Raw genomic sequence first — 10,606 nt, forward strand, 5'->3', positions numbered from 1 at the left:
ATACTTCAAACCCCTCACCTCAAACTCTCACCTTGCTGCTTTCAACCCCAAACTGCTATATCATGAAACTGCCCCAGTCCTTATCAAGCCCCTGAATTGAAAGACCCACTTTCAGCCAAACTTGAAATTCTCATTGAGATATCTATGACCTTGCCGCTCCCCGCTCAGGGTGCTGTGGGGACCACGGGTGGAGGGCTGAGTGCACAGATTCCCTAGGGACCATTGCTGCTGGACCTATGGAGTACGGCATACACCCCAGCAGACCCTTCCATGGTGAATCTGCCAGTGGTAGATTCCTAGTTCTAGTCTCAAAGAGGTGAAAGCTATCTATTCCATTTGACTTGTAAAATTACATGATGTTTACATATCTATAATTTAGGCCTCCCCAAACTAGAGGTTTACTCTGTGTTTTGTGGAAGAGAATAACTGAATTAAGTGCAAATACACAGAAAGGTTTCTGGAGCCCAGGCTACCTCCTTGGCTAGGCCACACGTGGCGGGCCACGTGGCGAGGTCCTGCCCTGGAAAGTCACCTCCCAGGGATGGGTGTGGGAAGGTGTTCAAAGGATAACTTTAAAAACCAACTTAACAGTGAATCAACACTAGAACATTTCACCTGAAAGAAGATCATTCATTAATCTGTAAAAGTTGCATTTGCTTGTTTGTTTTGGGCTTCCTCGGAGATGAATATTAAAATACTGCAGGGCTTCCCTGGTGGCGCGGTGGTTAAGAGTCCACGTGCCGATGCAGGGGACACGGGTTCGTGCGCCGGTCCGGGAAGATCCCACATGCCGCGGAGCGTCTGGGCCCATGAGCCATGGCTGCTGAGCCTGCGCGTCCGGAGCCTGTGCTCCGCAGCGGAGAGGCCCCAACAGTGAGAGGCCCGTGTACGGCAAAAAAAAAACAAAAAACAAACAAACAAAAAAAAACTGCAAAGTTTTAAAAAGTCTGACCAAATGTTTAATGTGGTGACTTTGGGTAGACCTAGCCTCAATCAGAAGCAAACATAGACCACACAACTGGAAACTCCTGGAAGGAGAGACATGCCTCACTTCCTTTTATTTAGACTCATATGAAACTTGACACTGAACATCCAGAGGAGATGAATTAGGATTCGGGTCCAAATCTGCCTGGGTCCCACGCTATTGTTTGGTTTACTGAGGTTTCCTAAGGTCTTACATCTTGCATGCTCTGCATTATTATGTAGTTTCTACCAGACAGTCTTGCATTAAGCAGCCCGTCAGAAATTCAAACCATCCTTAGTAATATTTATCCAATTTGGAAGGATCTCAGTAGCAAATGTGTAAGAAACAGATTCAGAATCGATGACTTGAAGTCATTTTAGTTAGTGGGAATCGCCACGCACATTGGAAGCTGCTTTATACCACAGATTGGGAACCTGAACCTGGAGCCCACCCAAGCCCAGAACTGCCATTTACTAGCTGTGTGACCTGGGCTGAGTTTCTTAACATGGCTGTGCCTCAGCTTCCTTACAAAAGATATGAAAATAATAATAGTATTATACCTACCTCACAGGGTGGTTTGAGGATCCCTGGAGTTAATATTTGTAAACTACTTAGAATAATGTCTGGCACGTAGCAAGAACTATGCACACGTGTCATACATAAAAAGTAAATTTATTCTATTATTTTATCCAATGTTATATAGTATCAGATCAGTTAAAAGATATTTTGAGTAAAATATTGTACAAAATGCAGGGGCTTCCCTGGTGGTCCAATGGTAAAGAATCAACATTACAATATAGGGAATGCAGGTTCGATCCCTGGTCAGGGAACTAAGATCCCACATGTGGCGGGGCAGCAAAGCCCGTGCGCCACAACTACCGAGCTCTTGCGCCTCAACTAGAGAGAGAAAACCCACGTGCCACAACTAGAGAGAAGCCCGCTTGTTGCAACGAAGAGCCCGTGCGCTGCAACGAAAGATCCCGCATGCTTCAACGAAGATCCTGCGTGCCGCAACTAAGACCTGACGCAGCCAAAATTAAATAAATAAGTAAATAAATAAATCTTTAAAAAAATATATTGTACAAAATGAAAATGTGGCAACTTAGGGACTTCCCTGGCGGTCCAGTGGTTAAGATGCCACACTTCCACTGCAGGGGCTCGGGTTCAATCAGGGGTTGTGGATTCGATCCCTGGTCAGGGAACTAAGATCCCACATGCCAGGCAGCGAGGCCAAAAAGAAAAAAAAAATATATGGCAACTTAAAAGCTTTTCAAAAATTTACCTTTAAACAGGTGAATATTTTCCATATAGACTATATTCAATAAATTTCTAAAATTAGGAAACATGAAATGCTGGCAACATTTAAGGGGAAGTTATTCTTTATTTAAGGTCTTCCCTGATGCATTTTAGTCAGCGCTTGTTAAGGCTTCTCACATTCTCTATTCTTTTCTTTTTTTTTTCTGTTTTTTTGGGTGGGTTTGTTTGTTTTTTTGTTTTTTTCTTGTTAAGGCGTCTCATATTCTGATAAGGATATAGGGGGGACTTTGTCATTGGGAAGCCAGCCCCTCTCCCCTCCTTCCAGGTGGAGGCCTGGTCAGGGCCCCTCCCACATGCCACAGCAACTCCAAAAAAGGGACGAATAACCTCATTTTAAAACCAGCTTTTCTTCTTAGTGAATTTTGCTTCAAATGCATTTCCTTCATGATTTTTGTCCTTTTCTTGGACCTCAGGTGATAACGCTTTTGGCCTTGCATTGTGTCAGCTGCTTTCCTTATAACACTTACCGGGTTTGATGGCAGGTTTTTTGGCCTGGCCCCTATTTAACGTCAGTCCTCAGAATCCAGCCCTACTTTTCAAAAGACTCACATTGCCTGATGCTTGATCATCCTCAGGAGTGGCTGCAGAAACTCTTGTCCAGGTTTGTCAGTGGTACCGAGGGGGATGGCAGAGAATGCTGGCCTTAAATAAATAGCCAACATAACATTCTATTCAAAATGCTCCTTAGTGTTATCCCCAGGCCAGCAGCACAGGCCTTGTCTGGGATCTTGTTAGGAATGGGAGTGTCATGCTAGCCTCAGACCAACTGAATCAGAACCTGCGTTTCAGCAAGATCTCCAGGCCACGCAAGTGCACATTCAAGTGCATGCTGAGTTTGAGAAGCTCTGAACTAAGGCATGTACATGATTTGTCATTAATTCAATTGCTTTCAGGCTCAGCTCTGGAATCTAGGAGCACACAGAGATGCAAAAATGAACAGCACAGCATGCAGTGAGTGCTTGGTTTAATCCCAGCCCAGAAGTTAGTTTTATTCTGAGCACAGTTTTGTTTCTTGTCACTTGTTGAAAGGGAGCCATGGGTCACTTGGGATATGAGATAAGAGTTCTGGTCTGGTGGGCAAATAGCTAATTAGGGTGTAATCTCTTTGTCCCCCCTCCCCTGCTGCATTCTGCATTGGGGGCCTCTGATTTGAGCTCACATCACGTCTGTGCTTCAGCTTCCCATCCTGTCTTCTAAGTGCTTGTCTCCTTCTCCACCTGAACAAGGAGCTCTTGGAGGCAGAGGCCATGACTGGTTCCTCTCTGTGTCTCTAGGACCTGGCACAGGGCCTGGAGAATAATAGTGCTTCATCATGCGATTGAATGAATGAGACAGAGCCACTTCTCTAGGAGGGAAACACACACAGGATATCCAGCTTCAGTTTCTGTGATGCTCCCTTAAAATGGGGAAACGACCTGGGATATTCTTGTCCAGGTCCCAGAGGTTGGGGAATGGTTCTTGGGTATGTTTCTGACTACAGTTCCACCCTGACCTTTCTTGCCAAATGAAATTTCAACTACACCTGGGGCCCATCTCACTGACTCAGTTCTGTCACTACTTAATCACTTCCAGCAGCAACTGAAGTTTCAATGAAAATGCCCCCAAGCATCCAGTTTTGACATCTTCAGGCCCCACGTGAAGGTCTTCAGATTGCTCAGACTGGAATTTATTCCCTCTTTAAAGAAAAACGCTTCCTTCTGGAAATGACTTTGGTACACGTACCTATAAAGGAAATTTATCCTGAGGATGAGGCAGGCAGAAGCAATCAAGGAACTAAATTCAAGGAAGTTGCTGATGTGACTTTTATTTCCCCCTTGTGCCACTTCCCTCTTTCCCAAGACTCCCTTACTTCTCCCTGTCCTGACAGGACCTTTAGTTTCTTGGAGAAAGTCAAAGTGCATAAAAGGCTCCCGGTCTGCTGAGCTGTTTTCTTTGTAAACTTTAGTTCTCATTTGCTTAGAAATTTGAAAGGAAGAAAGTCTAAGGAAGACTTTCCATGGATTAGAATGTTTTAATTCTAAAATTTTTCTTTAGGGAACTCCAGGCTCCAGCCGCCCAACCAACTGCATGAAAGAAAGAGGGTAGGTTTTAAAAAGAGAAAGGAAAAGAAAGGAGATGGATAAACAGGAAGACAATCCAGAGAGTAAAGAAACTGGGGCCAGCTACTTCCAGGTTTAAGCAGCTACTTCCAGGTTTAAGCACCCTGAGGATTGGGGTCCAGAAGAGCAGAAAAGCTGAATGAAGCCTGGCAAGGTGGGAGGCTGGGGCCAAAGACTGGTAGGGGGCCACCACACTGCTCAGCTCCAGACAACTGAGCTGCAGGAGGGGGACAGAGCTGGCTTTGACCAGACAGTTCAGTCTATAGTGATACTCTATATATGAAAGACCCATGAGGTATTGGCTCCTTTTTCGTCTGAGAGGAAGGTAATCATCATATTCACTTGACTTTGACATCATTTGTGGGTCAGGAAAAGGATAACATAATGGTAATGTTTTCTTTGGCTTACGCCTAAGTACATGAATTGTATTGATACCCCATTCTGAGTTTTATAGAATGCCCTAAACTTCCCTGTACTCCTCTTTCTAGGCAAGAGATGCATTTTAGGGATAAAAACTTTGAAAGCACCTAAACCCAAACTTCACAAGTTACTGATGTCTTGTGAAATCACCTGCTTCTGTAGAATCATTCAGTGGAATTAGACTGAGCTGATGAAAAGACTCTTCCAGGCTTTATTATCAATTTTATACTTCAGCTGATAACAGTAAAAGAGGCTGATTTGCAGGTGGATGGCATTTAAAAGCTGTTAACCACCTGAAGACAAGAGTGTATGAACTAAGTTAACCACCTGCCTGTCCTGCAAGGTGACCCTGAACAGGACATTCCCTCTGGACTGGTTCCTTCCCATGTGAAATACAGAATGTTGTGCAACGGCTTGTATTTTTCTTTAGTACTGTGGGCCTGGCACTCTGCTATACTTTTTACATGGATAGTCTTGTGCAATTTTTCAGACAGCCCAGTTTATAAATGAGGAAACAGAGGCTCAGAGGTGGGCACCTGCTAACACTTGTCAGTGCAGTCCTATTCCTAAGCCCAAGTCTTCAGGAACTTCCAGTGTCATAGGGGAGATCTTTCCCAGCTCTAGAAATTGTGAATTCAGCATACACCTCTTGGCCAAAATAATTTCCTAAAGCAGAATTAAGGTCCTGGAATAGTTTAAATCAAGAAGATGGAAGCAAGTGACAATAAAGAACCTTCCAGCTGTAGACCAAGTGGCCTGAAAATGGTGTTTCCTATAACTATGCAACAGCCTTCCCGCCCACGCACCGGGCCCCGGCTGCCTGCAAAGCCTAGCTGGGAGGCTGGTGTAGACAGTGGGAGAAGTTGCTCTCTGAAAGGGTTCCGTGGCTGCCTGTGGTGACTTCTCCCACACAACTCTCTGCCTCCACCTGGGGACTGAATGACTCTCAGTGTAGGAGCCCGACAGCAGCCCGGAGCAAGTGATCACGATAATGCTGTTTGTAAAAATCTGTTTAATAAATATACATCTTAAAAGTACCAAAATAATTACCAACAAAATACACTATGTGCACTATTTACAGGGGGGGTAACACAAACCTTGACAGGTAGCGACTTTTAACCCCACCCCACTGACAGGTTTAACACACCTGTTACACGTTACTCCATACAACTGGGCCCAGCCATTGAATCCATGGTGATTCAACCGAAAAGCACAATAAATAAAATATAGTCCTTTCATCAAATTTTGAATACCCTTTCCTCAAAACTCCACCAAAGGTGACATTTAAAAGAGGTTTTCTCTGAATTCCAATGATCCTTCTTGCCCCTCTTCCAAAGTTCATGAAAATAACAAAATGAGGGCTAATCCACCAGAGTAAAATGTTCTGGGCCAGGCAGTGTGCAGTGTGGTTATAAGTATATCCTTTTTTTTTTTCCTTTTTTTCTTTTTTTTTTTAGAAAAATAAAACTCTTTTTTTGTACAAATATACAAGTCCACATTCTTTTAGACACTTTCCGAAGCTCATAACATCAGGCGCTGGCCTCCAAGCACACAGTCATCATAGGGCAGCTAAAAAGAGAAAATAAGGTAGGTTAAACTTCCAGAGCTTTGCCAAGGGTACTGGGATGATGGTGAGGGCTGCTACTGGAAATAACTTAAGTATTCTTAGACTCCCTCTATAACCTGAATATAAATTAACTTCCTGGACTGAGGGAGTTTTCCTTTAAGGATCCTCTCCTTCAGAAAGAGAAAAAAAAAAAAAAAAAAAAAAGACACACTCTTGGGATACTGCTTAGGGACACTCAAGTTTGAGAGCCTCATTATGTTGAGACTCTCAGAATAAGGAGCAGCTCTAGGGGCCTGAGAAGGTAGAGGGAGAATGGCCACTCTTCTTCCTTTTTGCAGAGCCACGAACAAGTTAATCAGGTCTCACCTCATCCTCTGTGAACTCTGACTCCGTGTCATAGCTCTCCTCATCCTCGCTCTCGGGCAGCATCTGAAGGTTCTCTAGGGTCAGCTGGCCCAGCTGCTGCTGTATCCGGGTGCTTGGGCGGCCCCAGGTGAGCTGGTATGGAGAGTAGCCCTGGTAGGTGACCCTGTTGACATCGGCCCCACACTTCAACAAGAGCGACACCAGGTCGGGATTCTGCAGGTCAACCGCGAGATGGAGGGCAGTTCGGCCATTGCAGGGCTCCTGAAACCAAAAGGAATTTGAGAGGCTTACGACTGAGTTTGGGGTTTCTGCTTGCAACAAAAGCACGGGATCATATGGAGGAGGGCTGGGAGCCTGATGCACTCCATCTGAAGGCGTGAGGCACTCACCTGTGCGTTGACATCAGCACCCAAGGACACCAACAGCTCCACGATGCCCAGGTAGCCATGAATAGAGGCCAAGTGCAGACACGTGTGACCTAGAGGACCAAAAGTAAGAAAATATAACCCCTTGTTTCAAACCTCACTTCTCAAGCAGAACATTTCACCTATTCTTTTAAGGGACAAATTCTTCTGAATTTGAAGAACCCAGAATCTGGGTTCTGAATGGACTTTAGTAAGGCATCAAATAGGCCTTTATGAATACACGTGTTCTCAACTTTTCACATGTTGAGCGTTTAAACCTTGCTTGGACTCCTTAAGTCGGCCCACCTCTCCCTTCCCCACATCACCTGCCCTCTGATGGGCAGGGCAGCCAGACGTACCATTGTAGTTGGTGGCTTGCAGGATGGAGTGGAGGTGCTGGGTCCCGCGGGGCTGAGTCAGGATTCCCACACTGGCCAGGCAGCCCTGCTCACAGGCAAGGTGTAGGGGGGTATTTCCTCGAAAGTCTCGGAGCTCAGGATCACAGCCAGCTTCCAGAAGTGCCTCAGCGATTTCTGGCTGGTTGGTGATCACTGCCAAGTGGAGAGGAGTCTACAGACAGAAGAGGGATGGAAAGTATAAGCCATGGATCCAACCTACAGTCTGTGTTCCCTTGAAGCCCAAGAGCAATCCTGGTGGTGGGTACTGCTCCTCCCAGGCAGGTACAAGGGGCAAAAGGCAAAATACCAAAGGCCCCAGGTGGGCTTCATAAAGGCCTCCCCAAATCAATGGAATGTTCTGTCCTCTCTAGGATGTTGGCTGATTCCGATGTAAAAGGTCAGGTCAGATAATGACCAGGAGTTGTTAATTTAGAAATCATTGGGAGGAACTGAGCTAGATCCAGCTTTATCACGGGGTCAGAGAGGCACGGGGCCGGGCGAGCAGCGCACCTGCTGCAGGTTGTTCTGGAAGTTGAGGAACGCCAGGTCTCCCTTCACTTGGCGGACCACTTCCATGGTCAGCACCTTCTCTTCATGGATGATGGCCAAGTGCAGGAACCTGAGGGGAAGAGAGGGAAAACCCCGCAGGGCTGGTGAGTGCGCTGCGTGAGGCCCAGGGAGGCGCGGCCCGTGGGGGATTGCGCAAGGTCGGGGTTTCTGGAGGCCGAGGCCGCGGTGTTTTCCGCGAGGTTATTATGAGCTGAGTGTTCCTGGCAGGCGCCCAGGGACTTTCCGGGCCCCCCCGCGTTTAGGCGGCGGGCGCCGGCCAGACCGCCCCGCCCTCTCGCCGGGCCGGAACGCCCTGTACTTCCCCTCCCGGCCGCTTGGCGCCTGCCAGCTGGGCAGAAACTCCGGCCCCCCTTATGCAAGCGGGGATTTCGCGACCCCGCCGCAGCCCCGCCCCCGGTCGAGGGGACCCGCACGGGGTGTGTGTGTGTGTGTGTGTGTGTGTGTGTGTGTGTGTGTGTGTGTGTGTGTGTGTGTGTGTAGTGTGTGTGTGTGTGTGTGTATGCGCGGCTGCAAGGCAGAGCTGCTGGACCACGGCCCCGGGAACCCACCCCGATCCCCGATTCCCCGGTCCCCGCGCGCAGCCGTGCACCTTTGCACGGCCTCCGGGTCGGTGCACCGATCCCGGTCCGCCGCCGCAGCGCAGGCCCCGCGCCTCGGGCTGCAGGCCCGGCGCCCCCGCCCGGCCCCGCCACCCGGGCCCGCGACACTTACGAGTCTCCGTCCTCGGTGAGCTGCTGCTTCCAAGGCTCGGCGCCGCGCGGCGCCTCCTGAGGCTCGAGGCGGATCTCCCGCAGCTCTTTCACCATCTGCTCGTACTCCTCGTCCTTCATGGAGTCCAGGCCGCTGTCGTGGCGGTCGTCCAGCAGCCGCTCCTTCTTGAGCGCGTCCCGGGGGCCCTCCATGGCCCACTCCTGGCCGGGCTCCGCGGGCTGGAACATGGCGCGGTGAGGGCTCGGGCGCTGCTCCCCAGGTGCGCGGGCCAAGGGCTGCGCGGCGCGCTGGCTGCTCGCGGTGTCGCGGACCGACGGGACGGCGGGTTCGGACTGTTGTGGGCTCCGCAGCGCCGCCGCGGCGCCCTATAAACGCTGGCAGGGGATTTCTCCGGGGCGGGGTCAGGCGCGGGGAATTTCCAAGCCAGTCAGACCAGAAAAGAGAACTGGCCTCGTCCTCTGCTAGGGGGAAAAAGAAGCCTAAACCCCGCGCCTGGGTTCATCAGAGAAACTCCCTGCGATGAGCCACTGGGGTCATGTACAGGGAACTTTTTGATGAACGCTGAGTGGCTGGAAAGTCCTCCGGACCGGGCCCCCTCCCCCGGTACTTCCCTGCAGCCTGCGCTCAGTAATCCTGACCCTCTGCAAGAAACCTTCTTTCCCTGGGGTTTCCCATGATCGATTTGATTTGGGGTCGTCTGCTCCTGAGAGCCCAAGGACGCAGGCCTGCAGGGCGGTTCTCCATCGGGGTTTGCAGACCTTTTCCGGTTTTTAAAAAATTTTTTCTTTCATCTTTTGAAGACGCGAGTGGAAACGTTGGCTGGGTATAGGGATTCACTTCCCCAAACGTCTCTGCAGGAAGGACGCACTGGCGGGTGGAAGGTCGCCGGCTGCCTCTGCGTTCCTGCCAATACCAGGCTCTTGGCAGTGCAGGGACGTGTAGCCCCCCAGCCCCCCACTCAGGTAGAAGTTGTGAAAGTTTTGGCCTTGAAAACCTAAATGCTTGGAGAACCCTCAAATCATTTCCTCGGGATTAACAATCCTGCTGACTGGGGGAGGGGCAAGCACTCTGCCCTGTATGCGGGAAAATGCTGAATATGACCATAATATTTTTCGAGGAAAGCAAGGTGTTAATCTTTGTAATAGAATTGTAGACACCTTGCAGTAACAAAATAATTATTGAGGTCATTTTCCCTGATTTGCACTGTGCTGCTGCAGAGAACAGATCTTTAACCTACTTCTGGGTGCCCAGCTGGGTGACTTTCCAGAAGCATTTGGAGAAGGTGGCTGAAGAATGGGTTGAGTAGTGCCTTATCCAAGATTGAGCCTTAAGGTTGGCTAAGAAAGTAACTGCCAGGCATACTGCAGGAGCTCAAGGCAGCCCCAGCATGGCCTTCATCCTGCCCCTGCTGGCTCCTTGCTCTCCTGCCTGGGGGAGGACAGCAGCTGGACCTATCCTTGCCATATGGGTAGCCACTGCAGGCTCACCATCCTTGGGTCTCATCTGCAGAAATAGAACTTATGCTCTCTGCCCCACCCCCATCTCCTAGCCAATGAGAGGAATGCATTCATCTGTTTCTAGAACTGGTCCAGGCAAAATAAAGCAACTTGGGTCAGAGTTATTCAGAATGCGCCCTAGGAAGTCTCTATGGTTTTGCAGAGATTTCTGGTGATTATTGCAATCATCTTCAACTTGACTGGCCGTGTGCTAACCAACCCTACACCTCTCCTCATCTCCCCTTTCCCCACTCCCCTACCCTCAATATCCGAATGTAGGAAATCTGGGCCAAT

At 49.0% G+C, this 10,606-nt stretch overlaps 1 protein-coding gene across 1 annotated transcript; it reads right to left on the reverse strand.

Annotated features, from left to right (window-relative positions):
- Window positions 1–5,794: 5,794 nt before the first annotated feature.
- Window positions 5,795–9,420, reverse strand: NFKBIA (NFKB inhibitor alpha). The gene is made up of 6 exons (XM_007118953.2): window positions 8,817–9,420; window positions 8,046–8,154; window positions 7,497–7,707; window positions 7,123–7,211; window positions 6,734–6,994; window positions 5,795–6,369 (listed from the first exon to the last, which is right to left on the reverse strand). Exons 1-6 carry the CDS (start codon window positions 9,041–9,043, stop codon window positions 6,322–6,324), a joined length of 945 nt encoding a protein of 314 aa, XP_007119015.1. The 5' UTR covers window positions 9,044–9,420; the 3' UTR covers window positions 5,795–6,321.
- Window positions 9,421–10,606: the final 1,186 nt, after the last annotated feature.

Source organism: Physeter macrocephalus, chromosome 11 (assembly GCF_002837175.3).
Source record: "Physeter macrocephalus isolate SW-GA chromosome 11, ASM283717v5, whole genome shotgun sequence".
NCBI classification, from domain to species: domain Eukaryota; kingdom Metazoa; phylum Chordata; class Mammalia; order Artiodactyla; family Physeteridae; genus Physeter; species Physeter macrocephalus.